The following is a 25,535-nucleotide window of genomic DNA, read 5'->3' as shown; positions in this document are numbered from 1 at the left end:
GGTGGCTCAGTCAGTTAAGTGTCTGCCTTTGGCTCAGGTCCTGTGATGGAGCCCCATGTCGGGCTCTCTGCTCAGTGGGGAGTCTGCTTTTCCCTCTGCCCCTCCCCCCGCTCATGCTCTGATGCTATTTCTCTGTCTTTCAAATAAATAAAATCTTAAAAAAAATTAGGGTAACAACTTGGCATTGTACGCAAGGTATTCTAATTTCAGATCCTGAGAAAAATGACAATGGGCTCCTATGGTGGAGGGAATATTCTGTTTAGTGCTAGGGGCTCTGAAGTCCAAATAAACTAAATGAAGACAATTCTAATTCTGTTGCTATAGTCTCCACACTCTCAGTTATCAAATATTAAGATATTAGGATGCTAATAATTTACATTCCATGCACGATTTACGAATAGTCTGTATCATTCCATTCATTGTCTACATTTCCAGTATGAGGTATCCAGTTTGATTAGACTGTTTCCTTTTGCTCTGAGGCATTTGGCCCTCAGAAGCTGAGCAGATAAAAAGCCTTGTTTATAGGATTTGACTTGCTGAAGTATGTTAGAGCCAGAGCTCCTCCAGATTATGCCAGTGACTGAGAGGCTGAAACTCAGGACAGAGTGATGCCTTGACCTGAAACTGAGCAATGGGCTTGATGTAGGATGGTCTACTGGCCAGCCTCCCAGTGGGCTCTGGGAAAGGATGTGGGAACCTATGTGGTGTCCTTCCAATGCTGGGGAACTCTAGGAAGGGTTACCCTGGGGGGTGGGGGGCCCCTGCTGACTTGAAGAGTAAACACTGAGCCTCCCCAACCTGGACTTTGTAAGAAATACGTATGTAAAAAGTAAACATTTCTTAATGTGCATGGAAGGGCCCAGCCTCATAGCGTATGAGAAGCCGAATATCCCAATGACTTGATTTCTAAGGAAATGTGTTTGTCTCTACCAAATATGGGAACTCTATTGGGGCAGCTTTCAGTGGTGATGGTTTGCATGTGGCTCTGATCATCTGGTTAGAAATGAGTTCTTTATTTTGGGTGCAGTGTGGGCTGGAGTAAAAATTGGGGCCCTTTTAGAAAAGGGACAGAATGGACACACGAGTCAAAAAACTGTTTTTTTTTTTTTGTTTGAAATTCAAATTTAGCTGGGAGTTTGCATTTTTATTTGCAAAATCTGGCAACTTACAGAAGTGGCACAAAGGAGATGGTTTTGAGGTCTAACTAGGAGGTAGAAGTGCAGGAATCTGAAATGACTTGGATATGGGTGGGGGATGCTATGGGAAAAGGACAAGTGGCCACAAGGTGGATGGCGGTGCTTTTCCCAGGGCAACATGTGATCTCTTTAGACACTTAGAGAAAGATGCCCTCATGGTGGACACAGTGTGCAGATGCAGTGCCTGGTAAGCCGCGTGCAAGCTAGATTTCAGGTCCCTTTTGTCCCTTGGGCAGTGAACTACTTATACCATCATCTATGACAGCCTGGCACTGTTGACTAAAATAAGGAATGCTGGAGAAGTATAGGCTTTATGGAGGAGCTTAATTTTGGGAAATTGAATTTGAGGTAGCTGTGACACAAGCGGAACTCTTTGGGATGTAGTTGGGTATATGGGTCAGGGGTGTGGTACATGAACGTAGAAAAGTGTCTTGTGAGAAATAAATCCCTAGTCTGTGCCATGTGGATGCAGGGCCTAGCTATAAATGACCTGATCAGAATATTGATTCCAAACCAAGAAATAAGCTAAAAAAGATGAACCTCTGTGGCCTGAGAGAAAACAAAATCTCTTCGGGAACAATTTGCCACCTCAGGACACAGAGGACTCCCTAGAAATAGTGAATATGGACACCTGTGGGAAAAAAATTACAAACTACAACTGGATCCATCACAAAGTATCAGTAGGTGAAACCCAAGCCAATTTAGCATCACGGTATGAATTGCTAGTATTTAGGGTGTGTGGAATTCCATTTCTACTCAGACATTAGCTTCTTCCTACATTAGCTGAGGATTTCTAAATGGAAGGGAGAGGCTTAGGGGTAGCAATCTGGTAAACAGGGCAGGGCTAGAGGTTTTGTCTTGAAATTATATTTGCAAAATAGCAGTGTTTCTACTGAAATTGTATCTGTTTATTTGGGGAGATGATGAAGGTTATGAGAGTGGCTATTCCCAGCCCCTAATGCCTTAGCGGTGTCACAGGTTTCTCCTCCTCCTCCTCCTCCTCCTCCTCCTCCTCCTCCTTCTTTTTGGAAAAAAAAAAAGTATATTATAAGGAAAATACATAGCAAAACAGAGCTGGAAAGTGGTGTGGGTAGAAGACCTAGAAAAAAATCACAAAACAAGCTGCTCAGTTACCAAACAAGCTGTTTAAACATGGCTTCCTGCTGTGAGGGAGAGTGATTTAGCCCTTATCTTTCCTACCTTTCCTGATTCAAAAACATCTGCTCTTAGGGCTGGGCCCCGGGAACCCCATTTTCCAATCTGTTCTCTTTCTGGAGTTTGGGAAAGGTTATATAGTTCTCAGGCTTTCAAGATACAGAAGACAATACAGAGAAGGAAAGGATGTTCTAGCCCTTTGGTCCAGTGTTATCCCCAGCCCTATCCCTCAGTATTTGTTGATGCCAAAGAGATGAACCCCGTGGAGTTGGGGTAACTTAGGCAGCAGTATGCTAAGCAATGAGGCTGTGTTGAGGAAGTAAGCAGCATCATACTTGGTGTAGAAGCTGGCCAGGAGGTAAAGTACAATAGGAGAGATGCTGAGGAATTTGCGGGAAGAGGTAAATTGGAGCCTGAAGTCCATCTGTTCCCAGTGTGTCAGTAGCTGAGACTTTCCTTGGCCAGGGGTCTCAAAGGGTGTCCCTTTCACCGTATGTAAGAAGACATACATAGCCAAGTTATGGATGACGTTGGTCAGGGTGCAGACAACAGGCATGCTGAAGAAGGGGATGCTGAGTAGAACCACATGCAGCAGTCCCACCAAGATGATGTAGGCCAGCCAGGTGCCCTGGCTATTCATCACTTGAGTGTTGGGGTTTACTTCACTGTGTGCCACCACCCCTACATTCATCCTGCGGGCTTCACCGGCTGGTCCTGTCACAGGCTTCTGACCCTAATTTATCCCTTCCCTGCACACTTTGATGGTAAAAACAAGAAGGGAACTCGAATTTTGATTGTTTTCTTGGCTAAGCAAAGTCCGCCCAGTCAAAGCTGGTGCCTCAGGAAGAAGTGAAAGGTAGAGAAACATGCAACTTACAAACCCTCTTGCTAACATTTCTTGTGACTCCTCTGTAAGCTGGATGGACCTCCAGCTTCTTTTTCCTGGGCCAGAATTTCTCTATGTTTCCTAAATATCAATAGATATTATAAGAAGAAAGATTTCCAGGGTCAAATTCATTTGGAAATCCTATGTTAAAAAGGAGTGTATTCATTTCCTAGGGCTGCTGTAACAAAATAACAAACTGTGGGACTAACAAGAAATTTATCCTCTCGCTGAAAAAGAGGACAGCCTCTTGTGTTCATGGCTACTAGATCTGGTTTTAGACATCCTGGACCTGGCATGATGTTGCATTTTTTGAATCCTTAAGTGAGACATGCAGTCTGCATGTTCAAGGGTGCAGTGGAGGACATTTGACAGGACTGCTCTGTCCCGGTGAGGCAGGTCGCACAATGCATGCTCCAAGGGGGCACGATTTACATCCTAGACATGGTGGATCTCACTTTCTTGTAGTATATCTCTTGTTTCCAAAACATCAGTATTTTGTGACAATTTCCCAGCAAGTGGGAATAAAGCTCCTTGGAGAAGCACCGTTTTCCCGTTGGTACAGAGGTTTACATAGAGGGTAAAAGGTGGTCCTGAGAGGGAAGGATAAGCCATCATCATGCACCCTTGTAATGTTAGATCTAGAAATGGCTCTTGAGAGAGGACCGGTGTAATTCTGATTTATTAGGAATCTTGCTTACAAATAATAAAAAACCGGGATCCCTGGGTGGCGCAGCGGTTTGGGGCCTGCCTTTGGCCCAGGGCGCGATCCTGGAGACCCGGGATCGAATCCCACGTCGGGCTCCCTGCATGGAGCCTGCTTCTCCCTCTGCCTGTGTCTCTGCCTCTCTCTCTCTCTCTCTCTGTGCCTATCATTAAAAAAAAAAAAAAAAAGGAAAAAAATAATAAAAAACCAACTCCAAAATGGCTAACTTTTCAGATGAGGATACTGAGATTCAGCAAGGTTATTACCCAAGCTGATGAGAGAGCCAAGATTTCAATCCGATCCGAGTTTGTCTGAATACCAGTGCCTGCCAACGGTAACTCTTCATTATCAATCCACATGGACTGAATAGCGATGTACGAAAAACACTGACAAGATAGTTTTGCAGGTTTCTGGGATAATCACCGGTCATCTGGGGTCGTCCTTCTTATAACAACAGCTGCCACTTTTGGGGGGCAGTAATGTCTCAGACACTGGGCTGGCGAGGTTTATGATCTCATTTAATCCTTAGGACAGCCCTATGAGGTTGCTATACTAGTATCTCTATTTTACAGATTAAAAAGCTTAGGCTTAAGCTAGTTCCTTTTCCCGAGTATTCTGCGAATAAAGTCCTATTCGTTAAATGCCTAGTAAAGCGCTAACTTAATAAATGAAAAAAAAAAAAAAAAACAAAAAACAATAAACGAACAAAGCTCTTCCTAGAACACCTGGGCTATTTCTGCACCCGTGATGTTCCCTCTCTTCGCCACTAGGTGACGTCACGATCAATCCCACCGCCACCTTCCCTGCGAAGAGCCGCCCGCGATATCTCGCGAGAGCCGTGCTTTCCTCCAACCTGTTTTGGACATGCGCGCGGCGTGGGGGCGCTTTAGTGGAGGGGTTGGACGGCGTTCCGTCGGTCTTTCCAGGCTGGAGCTCTAGCGAGGCGCTCGTTCCTTTCAGTAACCGCATTCTCGCGAGACTTGCTACACCGCTCCCCCTATCCGCACCCCCCCCCCCACCCCGCCTTGCGCCTGCGCAGATCTCTTCAAACCAGAAGGTCGCGCTTGGAGGAAGTGGCGGCTTTAGGTCCCGTGGCCGCAGCGCCGTTACTACTTCTGTGAAGCTCCTCTCGGCCGCTTGCCGAGACACCCCGCAGCCAAGATGCCTCGAATTATGATCAAGGGGGGCGTGTGGAGGAATACCGAGGTAAGTCCCCTTTTCCCGCCGTCCGCTGCCCTCCGCCCCCTTCGGCAGTTTGTGCGCAGGCGCGCGGCGGTCCAGGAGGCGAGGAGGATGCCCTGCGGGGTCTGCGTGGGGACGGGGCCCGCGGGGCCGCCCCTCGGGGTCCTCGTCGGGTGTCCGGCCCTGCGCCGCCTGAGCGCCCCGAGGACGGGGACTGTGATTTAACCACTTGACGTGCGAGGCACTTGTTAGGCCCTTAGTGAATGTTTTTGTCGAATTGAGGACGCGCCCCAGCCCTGGAGGAGCTCGCCGCGTGCAGGGGGCGGGGTAGGACCTCCGCGAGAGCTGGTCCTCCGTCCCTCCGTCCTCCCGCACGGCCCCGGCACCGTGCCGCTCTGACAACTCACGTAAAGGGAAGTGCTGTGGCCACAACTTCATGGACTTCCTTGCAGGGGCTTGGGGCAGCCTGAGTGCCAAGTTCAGAGCCCGTTTGCGCCCGCAGCTCTCTGGTTACCTGTTCCTAAGGCATGACTTGTGCGTCCTCACGACGGATCCCCAGGCCTGTGCCTTCCTGTCGCTCCGCCTCAGCTAGGATAAGAAGCCAGAGAGGACAAACTGCCCGCAGTAGTTATTTGCTTCCAGGACTGCAGCGGATGATGCTGATGGCTAGCCGAAGGGCGGTAGGGAAGGAGTAAAATAACGAACAGGATTTCGGTGCAGTTTGTGTCCAGCGTGCGCTGGATTTGTCAGTTTCCTGAGCACATCGTATCTTTTTAGGCATCGTGTCTTTTTACTTCTCGTGCCTTCTTGAAATGTCCTCCTGCTGCTTGACGTGTTTCTAACTATCCTTCAGGGCCAGTTCAGAAACTATTGGAATTTTTGCCCAATCACTCTGTAAAAATGAGTTACACCCCCCGTCGTCCCATGGCACCTCCTTCATCCACTTGGTATAGAATGGTTTGCCTTTTTGCAAGCATCACAGTCTTCTGTGTGATGCTGATAAATTTCTTAAGCTCTCAGAGCCTCAGTTTTCTGATGGGAATAAGAATTATTTTGAAGATGAAACGAGTCAACATATAGAGCAATCTGGCACACAGTAGTCTTTCAGTTAGGTGCTAGTTGATAACTGCTAGCTGATACTGCTTTCCCCCAGGAAACAGCGCTGCAAGAGGACCCCTAGAACCTAGGATAGTAACCAACATGAAATAGATTGTTTGGCAAGAGATGAATCTAGTAGGGTGGGTAACTGCTGTATGCACTCCGTTGAAGATGTGTTTAAGTCTAGCAGTATTGTAACAAAGTTACACATAGTGACAACCTTGTCTCACAGCTTGCACGGAGGGAACCAGGCTGTTTAAATTGGAAGAGAGATGACTTCTGGGGGAGAGACAGATGTACAAAATCAAATAACAGCAGGATTCCTGTAGAGTGGCCAAAGCCCTGCAGTCTTTAAAAATCTCTGATGATGGGGGGTGGGGGGGAGTGTGGGGTGTGTGTGGAATGGGGTGGAATGGAATGGCTCCTGTATGAGGCATGTATCTAAAGTTCAGTGTGGAAAAAAGCCTCAAGTTAAATGCCCCAAGTGCACACTATTCTTGGTGTCTGTGGCTTACCTTTCTGGACTCCCCTGGAATTGGTGAATTCCATATCAGAATGGGTGCCCTGATGAAACAGGAACTAGAGCCTGGAGGAAGAGCTGACTGGTGCAGCAGGGAAGAAATACTTAATTCTTAGGTTAGACCTGAAATGTGGACTTTTGGGTCGAAGCAGGGGTTATGGGACTGGAGAGAAAATGACCTTTGTAAATTGGAGTGGAGAATGGATTCACCGGAGTCTTGACTTGCTTCTTGAGGGCTGGATGAGGTCTATTTCATTCTCTTTTCCTCAGTATACAAGTCCTGGTGCAAGGTAGGTGTTCAATAAATGTTTTTTGAATGAATGAATAAATGATTGAGCTGTATCCTTTTGAGGATGATGACACCCAAACACAGGCGTGTACTTTTTGTTAATCACTGCCAAGTAGGGTTTCTCACATTGGGCTGTACTCCTAGTTTATTGGGTTGGGGATGGGGTTGTGTATAAAGAGGGGTAGGATGTCCTTCTGAGGGATTTCTTCTGAAGTTTTTGCATTTTGCCAATTCTAGCTTGTTTATTATTATAATAAATGAAGTTTTGTACCTTTTCCCCCCAAAACCTAGGGGGTGTGTGTGTGTGTGTGTGTGTTTATGACTTTCTCTTTCTCCCTAGCAATACTGTCAGAGTTAATTTAAATTTTGTCTTTTCTCACTTGGAATTTTATGATTGAATATATTGTTTTTCTTTGACAATTTTTTTAGGATGAAATTCTGAAAGCAGCAGTAATGAAATATGGAAAAAACCAGTGGTCTAGGATTGCCTCATTGCTGCATAGAAAATCAGCAAAGCAGTGCAAAGCCAGATGGTATGTACCACTTAATGAGTGGAAAACAGAAAGCGACCTTAATTATGATGAGGAAAATGTCAGTTCTTTGAACCTTGCTAAAGAAAGCAGGCAATGTGATATAACAGAAAGTATGGTGTGGGAGATGGGAATTTAGATTTAAGCCTTAGCTGTCACTTGCTTCCTGTGTGATCTTAGACAAGCCATTTTTCTATCTCCTCTTTCCTGTCCCCAATTGGGGATAGTAATACTTGGCCCTAACTTACAGAGATATGAGATTCAAAAGAGTTAATGTGCTTGAGAGTGTTTTGGGAGGCTTAAAATAAATTTACTTTTAGTACTGATGGACCCCAGTTTATAAATGGATCATGTTCCAGAAATTTATAAGTTGATTTAGAACTTACTTTCCCAAAGAAATTAACGATAAATAATGGTTAATTTTTTAGGCTAGCTCACAGTTACTTGAGTTTCCTTATTAATGCAGTTGAAATACTGTATGTTTGCATACCTCAGAATATAACTTAACCGAACACTGCATCTGTGGTGTCCCCTTTTAAGTCACAGACAGGATAGTGTAAACATTAAGCTTATGGCATGAATGGTCTGGTGCCAGCCTTGACCCATGTGGTGCTAGGATCATATTTTGGATTGTATGAGAGTGACTTAATTTCCTAGGCACCTGGGTGGGAGAAAGGATCAGAATGTAGAGATTGAATCCCAAAGAGGAAGATGTTTGTCAGCCTGAAGTTTTGATTTCTGCTGCTCTTGGTGGAGCTAAGCTCCTGCCCCAGTATTTAATAAGGCTTATATCTTATTTGCCAGCTGAATAGACTGGATAGAAAAGGTGGGTTGGGTGGCGTGATAGGAGAGGATGGCATAGTAGTTCTACTTAAATTTAAAAACTCCAAATAAAGCATGTGATGTTGGAAAGCAGTTAATGAGTGTAAGTCATATGTTTGAAGTAAGCCAAGGTGTTGTGGAAACTGTATCAAAGTATGAGACAGTGCTATGAAAACTAGAAACACAAAAAATGTGAGGTGTTATTGTCTTAATTCAGATAATTTCAAAACCTCTAATAAAGTATAAAAAACATTTGATAGTTGAGAAAGAAGGCATATGATCATGTTTCGTTTAGGTTACCTTTTTCAAGCATTACTAGTCTTGCATAATTAAAGTATAGTAGAATTTGGTGACTTAGGGAATATTGAATGGGATAAAGTTAACCAAATAATGAATAATCGGTTGTAACAGCTTTCATAATCAAAGGCTGAGAGTTAGCTTGTGTTTTTCAGACACTAGAGGTTAGTATATCTAATGTGTAAATAGGATATTCATGCTAGATGACCGAATAGTGTGTAAAATGGTATCTTTTTGATAGGTATGAGTGGCTGGATCCAAGCATTAAGAAAACAGAGTGGTCCAGAGAAGAAGAAGAAAAACTCTTGCATTTGGCCAAGTTGATGCCAACTCAGTGGAGGACTATTGCGCCAATCATTGGAAGAACAGCTGCCCAGTGCTTGGAACACTATGAGTTTCTTTTGTAAGTCAGTTTCCAAAAGTAGTATTAAAATGTGTGTATGTTTCCTGAAGGAGGCCAATAAACTTTTAGCACTGTTCTTGTTCTGTATTTAAACATACAGTTGCAGATCTGAGTAAAGGCAAAGGAACTAAAACTATTGAATTATATATACTCTTAAGTCTCATGTGGTTGATTGAAATTATATACTTCTTATATACTTTTTAAAAGAAGAAATATATAAATTATATATATTTATTCTGGATAGTCGAGGAAAAAATTGTAAAAAAAGCAAATAATCACCCATAGTCAAAAGAGAGGTAACTGGGATATCCTGAGTCTTTATTAAAAGTTTTTATTTGTAAATCTTTCCTGTATTTGCGATTAAGGAGCTACTTGGATTGTATTTTATAGTGAAAGGAAACACTCATTGAAATGAGAATTTTAATACCATCTCTTTCAGGTGAAGCAATAGTACAATCACTTTATTTTGTGAATGCCCATCTGTTGGGTTTTTGAAAGAAGAGAGTGCCAGCGCTAGAAAACCTGGTATAGCTAAGACTGAATGATAGGATAGTGTGACTAACTTTTCTGGGCCTTTTTCTAGGGATAAAGCTGCACAGAGAGACAACGAAGAGGAAACAACAGATGATCCACGAAAACTTAAACCTGGAGAAATAGATCCAAATCCAGAAACAAAACCAGCGCGGCCTGATCCAATTGATATGGATGAGGGTGAGTGAGTGTATGCTCCTGAAGAATTTATTTTTTATTTTTATTTTTCAATTCATGTAATAAATTAAGCAGTGTAATGCTACTGGACAGATTTCCTTTTTTTTTTCTTTCTTTCTTTCTTTCTTTCTTTCTTTTTTTTTTCTGGGTAGATTTCCTAAAGGCTAGTAGTAAGCCATTGAGGGAGTCTGTTTTCTCTTTCCTGTTCGATGGGGAGAGGTGGTGGCGGCAAGACAGGATTTGGGGTTCCAGTCCGATTAACTTTTTTGACTTCAGGCGGGTAATTTAATCTTTGTGGAAAGACAGCACTGCAGTATTATGAGGGAGACTCAGGATCCCTTTTTCAGATATTGAATCAAGAATCAAAGGAACTGGATTTTAGTCTTATGTCTGCCTCTTACTACCTCTTTGACCTTAGGCAAGTCATATAATCTTTCTGAGATTTGATTCTCTTTCTTGCCAGATAGAGAATAATAAGTTATCTTACCCTACAGGGTTGTTGTGATGCATTCAGTGGATATTTGTTGAGATTTAAAAATTTTAAAGTTTAAAGGTAGTGATTTCCACCTGCATAATGATCATTTGGTGAACTCTTATTTTTTTATTATTTTTATTTATTTTTAAGATTGATTTTATTTGAGAGAGAGTGACTGAGAGAGATTAGGAGCAAGGCAGAGAGGGAGAAGCAGACTCCCTGCTGAATAGGGAGCCCGATGTGGGGCTCGATCCCAGGACCCTGAGATTATGACCCAGGCTGAGGGCAGATGCTTAACTGACTGAGCCACCCAGGTACCCCCATTTGGTGAACTTTTAAAAACATAGTTACCAGGGCCTCCCCAGGAGTTAGAGTCAGTAAGCTGGAGTCAGGAGGGGGTAATTCTGGAATTTTGAGTATTTTTTTTTAAAGTTCTCTTGTGATTCCACTGGACAGCCTTATGTAAGAGTTGCTTTAAGGCATCAGTAATTAAATCTGTTTTACTCTAGGAGCCATGGAAATGTATTAGAAGAGAGAAATAGTTCTGAGGGAAAAAGTGTAACTAATGGAGATTATAAATTTCTTTGTAATTAAATAGTAGGTTTTTTTTTTTTTTTTAAAAGAATTTATTTGAGAGAAAGAACCCATGCATGAGCAGTGGGGAGAGGCAGAGGGAGAGGAGAAGCAGACTCCCCACTGAGCAGAGAGCCGGATGCAGGGCACAATCCCAGGACCCTGGGATCATGACCTGAGCCAAAGGCAGACGCTTAACTGACTAAGCAATGCAGGTACCCCAAATAGTAGTTTTTATGATAGTTTTTCATGATTGGTGCTGTGCCAGTTGATGATAATGAAGAATATAATTATATGATAAATATGCTTTACCTATTATGTTTTACTTGGTTCTTCTCCATATTCTTGTGAAATAGTACTTATTTTATTTTTATAGATGATAAACATGGTCAGGGAGAGTAAATTAACCAGGGTCACATAGCTACCAAGTACTGGGCCTCGTTTTTAACTTTGGTTTTTCTGACTTCAAAACTCAGGCTATTTCCATTATATAACACCATATAATGGTTACATTTATGGTTTTTCTCTTCTTAAGCAGTACAGTTTGTCTCTCATATACCTTGTTTCTGTTGGAGAACTTAGTTTTTTTTTTTTCTCTATATTCTTGCAGATGAACTTGAGATGCTTTCTGAAGCTAGAGCCCGCCTGGCAAATACTCAGGGAAAGAAAGCCAAGAGGAAAGCAAGAGAGAAACAATTGGAAGAAGCAAGGTATGGTTGTTTCCATCCGTAGTTGAACAATTAGTCTATGTATCCTTAGGCCCAGTAAACCTGACTTAGCAACTTTATTGGATGAGTAATAATTAGTTGTCCAATGCCAATTCTGCTAATATTCTTTAGTTCCTTTATGCTTTGGAAAATTTTCTTGAAGTTTATTTTTTTAGTAATCTCTATACCCAGCATGGGGCTTGAACCCATAACCCCAAGATAAAGAGTTGCATGCTTCTCTGAGTTAGGCACCTCTATACTTTGGAAAAGTCTTTTTTTTACCCCTAACTGTTGTAGAATAGATACAGGGAAAAAAAATGCGTTTAAAAAGATGTAAAAAGTAAAAGATGTAGGCAGAGGTAACGCTCAGATAGTCATTTGATATATTAGATTTGTTCTATTAACTAACATACGAGAGCTTCATTTGTTCTAGCCGTCTTGGAATCACATGGCTAGAGGACACACAAGGCTATGTGACTTTTGCATGACTGCCACTTCATCTTCTCAATTACTGTTATGCAGGCACTGGCTGTGAAATAGGAAGCTTGGCTGATGGAGGAGTTTGTGAGCCTTGAACCAAATTTTAGACTCTCCTAGAAATTTTCATTTCAAAAGTGAGTGGAATTAAGTATTGCTGCCTGCTGCAGGTTTTCTCCACTTTTCCCTTCCATTATTGTTTTGGTTAGATCTATGATTGACATAATTTCTAATCGCCCAGAAACCAAGGTAAAGCAGGTAAAAGGATAATCTCAATTCTATAAGAGCTTCTTATTAGCTTTAGGAGTTCAGGCATTGGGATAACCTCCTCAGCCTACACAGCTGCCCTTTTTGCTCCCCACATGGGGAAGTGCTTCCTGACCTGATGACTAGTGTGTTGTTGGTTTCCCCACTAATGACTTTTGAAGTGCCAGATCCTGGGATGGAGGATTCTTTCATGCTTGAGGGTGCTTGTTGGCATAATTGGCCAGTCTATAGGCCAAAATAGTTACTTAAGGGGGGGGGGTATGAATGGCCTGGAACAGTAAACAAACCAAGAGGAGTTGCTCGATTTTCTGCCCAGTTTTAGTCATTTTTCTCTCTTGTATACTACTTAAGGTTAAGTAATGTGAGTAGGGTTGAAAAAAATTCACTTTTCCATTCGTGTTTGGAGACCAAATATTTTGAGCCTTTTCACCATGTAGATTGGACCAAGGATGCTTCTCTCTGAGTATAACTTGTATTGCTTGCTTTAAATACTGTTTGGCAGATTTAATTTTTTTTTTTTTTTAATTTTTATTATTTATGATAGTCACACAGAGAGAGAGAGAGAGAGAGAGAGAGGCGCAGAGACATAGGCAGAGGGAGAAGCAGGCTCCATGCACCAGGAGCCCGATATGGGATTCGATCCCGGGTCTCCAGGATCGCGCCCTGGGCCAAAGGCAGGCGCTAAACCACTGCGCCACCCAGGGATCCCTGTTTGGCAGATTTAAATTTACTCTGTACTATCTCAGATTTCTTGTAGAGTCTATACATCTTTTTTTTTTTTTTTTTTTTAAAGATTTTATTTATTTTTTCATGAGAGACAGAGACAGAAACACAGGCAGAGGGAGAAGCAGGCTCCATGCAGGGAGCCCTGACGTGAGACTTGATCCCGAGACTCCAGGGCCACACCCTGGGCCGAAGGCAGGCGCCAAACTACTGAGCCATCCAGGGATCCCCCAAGTCTGTACATCTTAATAATTTGTATATGTATTTTAGAATAGGTTGGTTTGTGTGCAGAATACATTGCAGGCCTATTTCCTTTAATGCTAAATTACAGATCTGTTTTAAAGCTTTTTATTGGTTATGAGAGTAATACACTTTTCCTCTTGTGTTGTGCTATTTATTTTCTCTTGGGGGAGGGGTTGACATGATGCTATTATATACCTTGGTTATATTCACTTAACATTTTATTGTAAAGGTTTTCTGATGTAAATTTTTTTTCTCTGATGTAATTTGAAGTCTTTATGTCCTGTATTTAAAGAATGAAATTACTGTACTTTGTAAATACGTCCTTGCAGACCTTTCTTTCAATGCAGGGGTACATTTAGGTGTTACATACACAGTAAATTTGTATAAAATTGGGTCATCTTGTATATGCTGTTTTGATGAGAACTTAGTTGTTAATTTTATTGGAGTTCCCTTGTAAGCCATGAAATTCTTTTGCTGATTTCCAGATTTCCTCCTTGCCTCTTTGGCTTTTAGCATTTTAGCATGATGTTTCTGTTTGCCGACATTTTTAGGTTTTTCTGACTTGGAGTTTGTTGAGCATTCTGGATGTGTAGGTTCAGTAAGTTTGTGAATTTTCAGCCATTATTTCTTTGAATATTTTATTCTCCTTTTCTTCTCTCTTTTTTAGTATTCTTTTTGTGCATATGTTGGTGCACTTAATGATGCCCCACATTGCCGTGAGGCTCTTTTCCGATTTCTTTTTCTGTGGCTCATATAATCTTAACCCATCTCTCCGTAAGTCTGCTAATTCCTCTGTTGGTTCACATCTATTGGTGAGTCCCTGTAGTGAAGTTTTCATTTTAGCTTTATACCTTTCAACTCCACATTTTCTATTTGGCTAAGTTATTTCTCTATTCTGTGTAACATTTTCATCATACCTCCTGCAGTTTCTTTTTGTTTTTTGAACATATTTATAATGGCTCTGTTGAAGTCTGTCTGCTAAATCTGACATCTGGTTGCTCTCACTGGCAGTTTCTGTTGCCAGCTTTTTTTCCCTGGTATATGGGTCATGCTTTCCTGTTTCTTTCTATGTCTCAAGGCTTTTGTTGGGAACTGGACACTTTATATGATATATTGTAGCAATTCTGGGTGCTATGTTCTCTCCATCCCCAATCTGTTATTGTTACTTGCTTGTTTGTTTAGTGACTGGAGTATTTTAGTGAAGTCTTTCTCTCTCCCCTCAGAAATGAAAAGCCTCTCTCTGATACTGCTCCTCATAGAGAGTGAGGCTTAGGTATGCCCACAGTCACCGTCGGATGGTAGGATGATGTCGTTTTGACCATACTTTTCTTTGACATCTTTTTCCCTGCCTACACTGTTTTTAAACTCTGATTGCTGGCTGATTGCTGTATTGTTCAACAGTGTCATGGGGCATAAATTGCTCCACAAACTGATCCAATTACATTTGGGCTCCTTTGAAGGAGTAGTTTATGAGGTCAGTCTTTGGTATTTGTTTGGACCTCAGGAAGGCCCTCCCATTTTTTTCTTTGTTTTTTTCTTTGGCAAACTGGAGTTACCTACAGTTTAGCCTGTACTTTCCAGTGATTTTTGTCAGTTTCTTCCCAGTTACCTTTTACAAGTTCCACAGTTTTTGAGAGTGTCCTGAAGCTTGAACATTTCTCCATACTCTGTGGCGCAGAAAAGTCGGTTTCTTTGGGGGAGATTTGGAGTTCTGTGTTCTACCCCTGGGCTTTGCTATGTTTGTCTCTGATATGCCCACTGTAGGAACTGAGTGCTCGGTGTGTGCAGCAGTACCAGGTCTCCTTGGCTTGCTTCTCCTAGTGTGGAAGCCTCATCCCACAAGCTGGGGCAAGGGCTCTTGGAACCCCAGTATTCTGAGCAGCGTTGTGCTCGAGGTAGAGCCTCTGTCTGGGCAGAAGAAGGAAGTGGCCCTGGTTCTGGGCAGCTATTGTTGAAATTTAGCCTCTGCAATAGGATCCTGGAGGCCGGATGAGAATTGCTGATGTTCTGCCCCTCCTGGAATGAAAGCCCTCCTGTTGGGAACTGTACGGGGGAGAGAACCTTGTGGTTTTGACTGCATCAATGTGGAGTAGAGTTTCTATCTATGAGAGCTGAGAGGGGGGGTAAGAAGAGAAAGTGGGTCTTTTATTTATTTATTTTTTTAAAGATTTTATTTATTTACTCATGAGAGAGAGAGAGAGAGAGAGAGAGAGGCAGAGACATAGGCAGAGAGAGAATCAGGCTCCACGTAGGGAGCGCGACGTGGGACTTGATCCCGGGACTCCAGGATCACGGCCTGGGCCGAAGGCATGCGCTAAACTGCTGAGCCGCCCAGGCATCCCCAAAAGTGGGTCTTTTTTTTTTTTTATTTTTTTTTATTTTTTTCCGAAAGTGGGTCTTAATTCAGACACCATAGCCTCTCACTTCTTTTAACCAAATTTTACTAGATTTGTATCTAGGGTGCTGTGATGCAAAGAGCACCTGGCTTTAAACAGACGAGGTTTGACCACTCGGTCCTGACAAAATCCAAAGGCAGAGAGATGAGGGGTGGTGAAACAAGAAAGGAATGTATTTTGGTGAAGCCACCATCAGGGAGACCACGGACTAGCATCTCAAGGACTGTTCCCAATGTACCAAAAATATTTCCAGGTTTATATAAGGAAAATGTGCGACAAAGTTCAGTGGGTATGTGCAGGTGGGCAGGAAGGGGCAAGTGGATCACTGTCTTGGAGTCAGTCATGCAGAGTCTTGCTGGCTCAGGGCAGTCCTTATTGCTTGAGGGGGCTGTTTTCTTTTGCCTGAGTTAAGAGATAAGCTGGAAAGAAGAACTTAAACAGAAGGTACAGACTGATACCACCATAGGTGCGGGTAGTTGAAATCCTCTATTACTTGATTTACTTGAATAAATGTTTCTTCATATACTGTATCTCCTTGGGATCCTTTCCAGAGACTTAAACGTTTTTCATTTCCAGAGACTTAAACTTTTTTTTTCTAATTTTCGTCAGTATAGAGGAGCAACTTCTAGTATAAGGCTCTGCATACTGATTTTCCCTCATTAATATTGTAAATAACTTTTTTCATTATTAAATCCTTAAAATTATAGCATCATGGGAAAGTACAAAAAAGTAAAGATGAAATGAATTTCCAACCTCCAGTGATTATTACTGTTGATATTTTGGTGGACCTGTTTTACATCTTACATGCTTACAAGTCTTGAGCATCTTTCCATGGCAAAGTAGATTTACAGATTTTCTAAAGTTATACAGATGGCTGTATAATATCCTATCTTGTAGCTGTGCTGTAAATGCTCTTAACTAATTTCTTATTGTTGGATGTCTAGATTGTGTCAAGTTATCAGCTAATGAACAATGCTCGGTGCAGTCTTATAGCTAAGGCCTTGTTCATGTTATTTATTTCTTTAGGCTAAAGTCTGAGGAGTGAAATTGTTGGGTTAAAAAATGTGAGAAACCTCAGAGTTTTTTTTTTTTTTTAATTTTTTTTTTAAATTTTTATTTATGATAGTCACACATAGAGAGAGAGAGAGAGAAGCAGAGACATAGGCAGAGGGAGAAGCAGGTTCCATGCTCCGGTAGCCCGACGTGGGATTCGATCCCGGGTCTCCAGGATCGCGCCCTGGACCAAAGGCAGGCACTAAACCACTGCGCCACCCAGGGATCCCAACTTCAGAGTTTTAATGTGTATTTCCAAATTCTCTTTGGGGAAAGCTATACCAATTTGCTTTCCATTATCAGTGTAACTGTCCACTTTTTGGATATTTGCCATTAAAACAAAACAAAACAAAAAAACCCTGAACACTTACTGAGATATGAAGAAATGGTATTTAATTTAATCTGATTCTTTATTAGCTAAGTACACCTTTTATCATTTTGGCTATTTGCATTTTTTCCTTAGTGAACTATTTATTTCCTTCTGCTCCCTCCCCCTTAGGATACATTAAAAAACAAACAAACAAACAAAAAAACCAAAAAGCCTGCACAGAGTCCTTGTATCTAACCATTGCCAATATTAATATTAATTGCAAATGTTTTTTCCTGTTACTTGCCTGTTAATTTTGCTTCATGATTGAAAAAAAATAGAATTGTGGAGATATAACATTTAAAATTCAAAGCTGTTGGGGCAGCTGCCTGCCTCAGTCAGTGGAGCATGTGACTCGATCTCAGGATTGTGAGTTCAAGCCCCATATAGGAATTATTTAAAATAAAATCTTTTTATTTTTATTTTACTTATTTATTTATTTATTTATTTTTTAAAGATTTCATTTATTTACTCGTGAGAGACACAGAGAGAGAGAGAGGCAGAGACACAGGCAGAGGGAGAAGCAGGCTCCATGCAGGGAGCCCAACGTGGGACTTGATCCTGGGTCCCCAGGATCAGGCCCCAGCTGAAGGTGGCGCTAAACCGCTGAGCCACCCTTGCTGCCCTAAAATAAAATCTTTAAAAAAAAAAAAAAAAAATTCAAAGCTGTTAATCTTTCCTCTGCCCTTTATTTAACTTCTATTAAGTGAATGCATTCCTATCCAGAGATAGGATATGTATTTACTTGTAGTTTCTTCTGGCTTTTCTTTTTGCTTATGTGTGTACCTTTAATTCGAAAGGGGAATTGATCTTGGTGAATAGTGTGAGGTGAGGATTTATATAAATATTTCTTCCCCAAATAACCAGGTAGTTTTCTTAGCTCTATTGGATGATCTATCCCTTTCCCATGGTATGTGATTTTCAAAGTGATCTTGTGTTCTTTTTCTTGAGGCGTCTTGCGGCCCTCCAGAAGAGAAGAGAACTTCGAGCAGCTGGCATAGAAATTCAGAAGAAGAGAAAAAAGAAGAGAGGAGTTGATTATAATGCCGAAATCCCATTTGAAAAAAAGCCTGCACTTGGTTTCTACGATACTTCTGAGGAAAACTACCAGGCTCTTGATGCAGATTTCAGAAAATTAAGACAACAGGATCTTGATGGGGAACTAAGATCGTAAGTTGCCTTTCTGATTTTGAAAATGAAAAAGTATAGTAGGAATTTTGTAGAGGGTCATGCATTATCCTTGTCAGAGACAGATTTTTATTATTTAGGACAATGTGGCCTACATAGTTGTTTTTATTTATTTACTGGATTCACCTTTCTGAGAAAACCAGTGACCCTTGCTGTCATGTTTTTGGCGCAGATGGCTGTTTGCTTCTCTTGAAATGTCAGCTCTTGGCTTTTACTGTACTGTCTGCTCACTGAGTCACCATCTTAACGTTTATGTACATTTGTGAATGGGTTAGTTATTTTACTAATGGCCTGAAAAATCTGTCAAAATATGATCTGGTTCTTTTTATCTTTTCTAGTGAAAATTTTATCTTGTTTTTCTTAGAATGAAATTAAAAGAAAAAGTTATCTTTGCATACATACTTAAATCGTTTTACCTAATGGAGATAAATAAGTATTTATAAAATGTTTGTCTAAGGGTAGAGGATTTTGCCTGTTTCTAGGGATTTTTAGGGTTTCTCTATTCTTGGATCTGAATATTGTGGGGAGAACCTTTTCTGATTGTCAAAGAGTTTCAGTTTTCAACTCCCTCACTGACCTTCCATTTCTGTTGAATTGGTACTAAACAACAGATGTCAGGCACTGTGAAACAGGATTTTCTTGGCTGTACTTCACTGTATTTATTTCTCAAATTAAGGCCTTATTTTAGTAGCCTTTGTAAATGAAGAGGTTGAAATGGGAGCAGATCATCTGGAATGGGCAGGCTAGATGGGGAGGAGGCTGCTGACATGCAGATTGGGAGGAGGCATTCTTGGAGTTTTCTTCGGTGGCCTCAAGCCTGGTGTTAGACTTTGTAACCATTTGTCAGGCCTTAAATATCCTTTAAAAAACATTGTGAATTAAGAAGAATCCTAATGAAAAAAAAAGAATCATAATGAACAATTGAACAGATTTTTAAAGATTTTGTTTATTTGAGAGAGAGAGAGAGAGAGAGAGGAAGCAGGAAAAGAAACAGAGGGATAAGCAGACTCCCCGTTGAGGGTGGAGTCCTACACAGGGCTTAATCCCATGACCCCGAGATCATGACCTGAACTGAAATCAAGAGTTAGACACTCAACCAACTGCACCACCCAGGCACGTTCGGAAGAACAATTTTAAAGAGAAAAAATTTTAAAATGCAGTGTTTTAATTTCATCCTTTTCATATAATTATTTTCTACTTTGTATGCTTGTCTTCTTCACTTTCATATGTCACATATATACTTTTGTAAGAATATAATTATGATGTGAGTAGTTTTGTTTTCCTTTTGAAATTATAATTTTGCTTATCATCATAGTCTTTAAGTAGGCTTAATATTTGGTACATAAGTTAGTTAGTACTATATCTTATTTTCTTAATAAATCTATTGCTATTTTAAATAGCAATTTGGTAACCTGAATTCAGCTCTAAACTTGATACCGTCTGTGTAAATCTCCAGTAATCTGATCAAACTATTTTGAATAGCAATAGAATTATTTAATTTCAATTTCTCTTGAATATAATGGGTAAGTGATGGTGTAGGGCACAACTTAACATTTGGATTTTGTCTTTTTATCAATAATTTTCTTAGAAATGGTATTATTTTGTTCAAAGTATATGAGTATGTGGCTTTTACTGTTATTGATTATATATAATTTTACAAATTCTCTTATCTATTTTGATTCACGATAGTGAAAAAGAAGGAAGAGACAGAAAAAAAGATAAGCAGCATTTGAAAAGGAAAAAAGAATCTGATTTACCATCAGCTATTCTTCAGACTAGTGGTGTTTCTGAATTTACTAAAAAGAGAAGCAAACTAGTACTTCCTGCCCCTCAGGTAATCTGATAAAAGTTTTTTTATTGTGTGAACTCCTATGCTTATCATTTATTTAGCAAATGTTTGGGGATATATGTGCCAGGTTTTTAGATATTGGGTGCCCTTAAGTTCAGTGTAATAGGTGAGCCACATAAAAATAAGTCATTGTAATATAGTATGATAAATAAGTAACAACTTCTCTGTATAAATTAGATTAGGCCTTATACCTTGTAATGGTTTACTAAGTAATTTTGTCAGCTATAAACAATTTATGAGCAGGTTAGGCCTCCTGGCCTCTTATTGTAGCTGACTAGCATGAAGGTGGTATTTGGCTTTGTGAACTTCAGGCTGCCTTCTTTTTAAAAGATTTTATTTATTTATTTGAGAGAGAGAGTGCGTGCACACATTTGTCTTTTTAGATTTCAGATGCTGAACTCCAAGAGGTGGTGAAAGTAGGCCAAGCAAGTGAAATTGCACGTCAGACTGCTGAGGAATCTGGTATAACAAACTCTGCCTCCAGTACTCTTCTGTCTGAGTACAATGTCACCAACAACAGTATTGCTCTTAGAACACCTCGCACACCAGCTTCCCAGGATAGAATTCTGCAGGTAAGCTGTCATAGTAGCCTCAGTCTTATGACACCTGTTGTCCTTGAAAGTGTTATGAAGAATGGTAAGTGATTTAGTTTGTTTCTGACAAAGAGAATGGTAAGTGATTTAGTTTGTTTCTGACAAACTCAGTTGAAACTGAGCCTAGAATTCATAGATCCTAGAGATTTCTGTATTAGGGAAGCTAAATTAGCAGATTAAGTAATTAGGTGGTTTCATTTTTACATTTATTAATTCATAGGTTTTTTTCTCTTTTTTTTTTTTTTTTTATTTTTTATTTATGATAGTCACAGAGAGAGAGAGAGAGGCGCAGAGACACAGGCAGAGGGAGAAGCAGGCTCCATGCACCGGGAGCCCGATGTGGGATTTGATCCCGGGTCTCCAGGATCGCGCCCTGGGCCAAAGGCAGGCGCCAAACCGCTGCGCCACCCAGGGATCCCTTTTTTTTCTTTTGAAGTCAGCCCTGCCTCCTTCATTTATCTGCACCAGTTGAAAAAAGTGCAACATTTTAAAATTTCACATTGCTTAGCAATCTTAGCAAATGTATGTAGTCAGTTATTATTTTTTTAACTTAAATTTTAGTTCACATACAGTCAGTATTGGTTTCAGAAGTTGTAGTAGTGATTTTTAAAACTTCCTTGCATTTCTATACTTAGCTTGGGACAGCCTGCCATTAGTATTATTTCCCTCTCTTTCCTAAATACATGAGGTGTACAGCTCTGTGTGTTCTTAGGGCATTTATTCCAGAGAATAGCCACACCTAACAAAACACTATAGAGCACCCTTTCATCTCATTTCCTCTTCTTTAATAGTTAGAAATAGAATTTTATTTTATTTTTTATTTTTATTTTTTAGAGAGTGAGCACATACATGTGGGTTGTGGAGGAACAGAGGGAGGGGGGGTGGAGAGAGAGAGAATCTGAAGGGGGACTCCATCCCATGACCCTAAGATCATGACCTAAGCTAAAATCAAGAGTTGGATGCCTAACTGTGTCATCCAGGCGCCCCCAGAAATATAATTTTAAGGTCTTGATTTGGAATCAAGAAGTTCCTATAAACTTAGTAAGGGAGACACTTGTGTTCCTCATTGCTTGCTCTCAAGAGGCACCAATTACAGCTCTTTGTTTTTACTACCTTATTGCTAGGACATTTGTTATTTATTGATTTATTTTTAGTTTTAGCCATTTTCCACTTGGGAATTTGAACATTTGGCTCTCCCACCCTCTTCCTTTACCATGTGTACACACACTTTGCGTTCCACTATAGTTATATGATAATTTTGGTTAGCTCTGTATTCATGGTTTGCCATATGACTGTGTAAACCATATTCATTGCTGAGCCTACAAAGTGCCTTATAAGTACTATACTGTACATTATATTTTTCTTTGAGTTAATGCTTATTTTATTCAGATGCTAAATTTTCTGATTACTTAGCATGGATTCAACTCTGGACTTGATACTGTCTGTATAAATCTCCTGTAATCTGATCAAACTTTAGATATTCTTAGCTTTTTGAAGAAATGTTTCCCAGAATTTCTGAATGTTCTGTTCTGTACTGATTACTCTTTACTGTTGTTTACAGCTTGTTCTCTTGATTTACTGGTACCCCAGAAAGTCCCTTGGATTGCCTCTTTCCTGGCTTCCATGCCTTTGGTTTTCTTGGTTTACACCCTTGATAGTGAAGCATATCTTTACTTTAGTAACTTTCTGAGGATGGGTTCATGGCAGATGGAATTTTTAAGACGTTGCATCCTTTTAACTGGTTGCTAGTATAACTGGGTATAGAATTCTGGATTGAAATCTTCTTTCTTTTTTCCCCCTTTTTAAGTAAGCTCTATACCCACTGTGGGGCTTTAGCTCATGATCCTGAGATCAAGAGTTGCATACTCTACTGACTGTGCCAGCCAAGTACCCCTTCGTCAGGTCTTTTTGGTAACTGGAAATGGAAGTACTAAATTCTCCCATGGCGCAGAGTTCATTTTCTCTCTTGGTATTAAGAAAACGTATGAGTTCTGTCCCTTTTGAGATTTGTATAGTAGGACCAGGAGAGAGAATTCTGCTCTCCTGGCTGAACTGTTAAAACACATTTCTTTACCTTCTTGTTTATCAGGAAGCTCAGAACCTCATGGCCCTGACCAATGTGGACACCCCATTAAAAGGTGGTCTTAATACCCCTTTGCACGAGAGTGACTTCTCAGGTGTGACTCCTCAGCGGCAGGTTGTACAGACTCCAAACACAGTTCTTTCTACCCCATTCAGGTAAATAAATCTTTTTGAAAAACTTGAATCTAGGGTTGGACGTGTTTGCTTTAGTAATGTTGATAAAGAATGGAAAAAGTGTTTAACTTGCCTTTTTGATTTTTTTCTCATTCATAGTAGTACATAGCATAATAATATCCAGGAATTGGTTAAAGCTACAAGGAACTTTCTTCTTTTTCAGAGTTTCTGATGCTGTCACCTTGTTTCTGAGTATATTTTATCTGATTTTTTAAAAAAATTTTATTCATGAGAGAGAGAGAGAGGCACAGACATAGGCAGAGGGAGAAGCGGGCTCCTTGAGGGGAGCCCGGTGTGAGACTTGATCCTGGTACTCTGGGACCATGCCCTGAGCTAAAGGCAGATGCTCAACTGCTGAGCCACCCAGGCGTCCCATTTTACCTGATTTAAAAGGACAAATAAGTCCGTTGTTAATGATCATTTGTTGAATTTTATGAAAATTGTAGTCCTTTATCTGTATGAATTACTATTGCTTTTCTCCCAGTATTTTATTATGAACATTTCTAATCAGAGAGGTTAAAAGAATGGAGTGGAAAATCATCACCTAGATCCTATAGCTGTTAACATCTTACTGTATTTGCTTTATTTATTTTTTAAAATTTTATTTATTCATTCATTCATTCATTCATTCATTCATTCATGAGAAGCACAGAGAGAGAAAGAGGCAGAGGGAGAAGCAGGATCCACGCGGGGAGCCCACCATGCGACTCGATTCTGGGTCTCCAGGATCACGCCCTGGGCTGAAAGGGGCCCTAAGTCGCTAAGCCACCGAGGTTGCCCCCTGTTGTATTTGCTTTATTACATATCTTTCCATTGGTCCATCAAATTTTTTAATGCATTTCAAAGTAAGTTGCAGGTTTCCATTCATTTCACATCTAACACAGATGGTCTTGTACATATCATTAACTAGAGGTCATAGTTCAGTGTCGCAATTTTTTTGTTTAAAGTCAGTTTTTTAAGAAGAGTTTGTAAAATGCTGTAGGAACAAGTCATATTGAAATGAAATTTGAGCTGTTAAGGTTGAAAAATCTTTGAGGTTTACTTTAATTTTCAGTGTTAGGACATGTCCTCCTACTTGTTGTTTAGTATGGGAAGCATCTCAGACTGTTACAACTGTACCCAACAGCAGGATCAAGAAGCATTGGTGGCCAAATCCTTATATAATATTTAATACTTTTGCAAGGCTTGTAAGAGAGCCTAATTGCTCTTTTTCCTGTGTGTGTCTTGTCTCTCAACCAGATTGTAAGCTCTTGAGGGGCAGGGACCATGTCTTAAAATAACACTTCGCCTCACCTTTGGGAACACCTGTCTGGCAGCACCACTTGTTTGCAGCAGAGCCAAGATACAGGAAATAATAATAACAACAACAAAGGCTTTGATCAATTAAAATACAAGTTGCAGAGTCTGTGGACTTTATTCCTAAGGGAGTCTCAGCTGTCACTCAGTACTGTTCATATGTAGGCCTGGTGTTTGGTTTCCAAACAAAATGTTAAGGGTGAAACTAGGGAATTGAATGCTAGTGATAGTGGTGCTCTAGCCAACAGATCCTGGCGGGGAGGAGCAAATGATAAGATGAAGATATTGAACTCAAAAAAGAGTTTCCTGGGGGTCTTTGAGCATAGTGGCTGACCACCGTGTTCTTAGCCACCTTGCAGTGCATAAAGGAAAGCTTGCAGTAATTTCTGGTGGGCCTAGTTTAGCAAGACCAGAAAATGTCAAATGTAATAACTTAAAGTCATTAAAATAAAAATACTATGTGTAAATACTAAGCTATTTGACTAAACCCGTATTTGAACCTAGAGAGCTAACTTAAAAACCAGATAGGGAGACAGAATTTCTGCAATCTTTCTTTCTTTTATCCTTTGACAAAATAATGTGGAAATGATTTTCACATAAAATAGTTTATGTGAAAAACTTTTGAAAGTATAATCCAGATAAAATTGGCACTTTTATTAATTAGAATTTCTGTCTTTGTAGGACCCCTTCTCATGGATCTGAAGGGTTGACTCCCCGCAGTGGGACAACTCCCAAACCAGTTATTAACTCCACCCCGGGTAGAACTCCTCTTCGAGACAAGTTAAACATTAATCCTGAGGATGGAATGGCAGACTACAGTGACCCCTCTTATGTGAAGCAGATGGTATATGTCAATTCCCTTTTAATAACTCTTTAAAAAAAAAAACTGTTCTGTCTCATGGGTGCTATATTAAAATATTTCCCCTTGTTGGTGCATATTACATACACCTTAAGAAACTATACACCTGTGGATGCCAGAAAAGGAGAATGATTTGGAGGACGTGAGAAGGGGAACCTTTTGGTCTCATAAGCTTACTTAGTATGTTTGTGAATATTGATTATGCTGATAGTAATGCTCCTTGTATCTCCTATTACTTCATTTTTTACCATTTACTAATAGGTTACTTTCTTGAATGATACTTTTTTTCTAGTTCTCTAAAATAAAATTTGAGTTTGGAATGCCTCATAAATTAGGTTTTGAGCCTTGATTCCTCTGTTTGCTCTATACTTTTAGAAGAATAGTCTAGATCTCAAAGCCAAGTTGATGTTTATTGTTTATCTTA

At 40.4% G+C, this 25,535-nt stretch overlaps 1 protein-coding gene and 1 pseudogene across 1 annotated transcript in view; one reads left to right on the top strand and one right to left on the bottom strand.

Moving 5' to 3' along the window:
* Positions 1-2,446: 2,446 nt before the first annotated feature.
* LOC140636945 (ORM1-like protein 2 pseudogene) lies at positions 2,447-3,163 on the bottom strand (annotated as a pseudogene).
* Positions 3,164-4,812: 1,649 nt separating this feature from the next.
* CDC5L (cell division cycle 5 like) overlaps positions 4,813-25,535 on the top strand; it is a 43,230-nt gene continuing 22,507 nt past the window's right edge. Inside the window, exons 1-10 of the mRNA XM_072832821.1 lie at positions 4,813-5,146; positions 7,459-7,562; positions 8,920-9,081; positions 9,665-9,792; positions 11,448-11,547; positions 18,022-18,240; positions 19,948-20,092; positions 20,491-20,679; positions 22,790-22,938; positions 24,934-25,096. Coding sequence (XP_072688922.1) covers positions 5,102-5,146; positions 7,459-7,562; positions 8,920-9,081; positions 9,665-9,792; positions 11,448-11,547; positions 18,022-18,240; positions 19,948-20,092; positions 20,491-20,679; positions 22,790-22,938; positions 24,934-25,096 — 1,404 coding nt within the window. The 5' untranslated portion in view covers positions 4,813-5,101. The remainder of the gene's footprint in view (positions 5,147-7,458; positions 7,563-8,919; positions 9,082-9,664; positions 9,793-11,447; positions 11,548-18,021; positions 18,241-19,947; positions 20,093-20,490; positions 20,680-22,789; positions 22,939-24,933; positions 25,097-25,535) is intronic.

This window comes from Canis lupus, chromosome 7 (assembly GCF_048164855.1).
Source record: "Canis lupus baileyi chromosome 7, mCanLup2.hap1, whole genome shotgun sequence".
Taxonomy (NCBI): domain Eukaryota; kingdom Metazoa; phylum Chordata; class Mammalia; order Carnivora; family Canidae; genus Canis; species Canis lupus.
The sequence above is the reverse complement of the archived record's forward strand: the minus strand, read 5'-3'. Positions and strand labels throughout refer to the sequence as shown.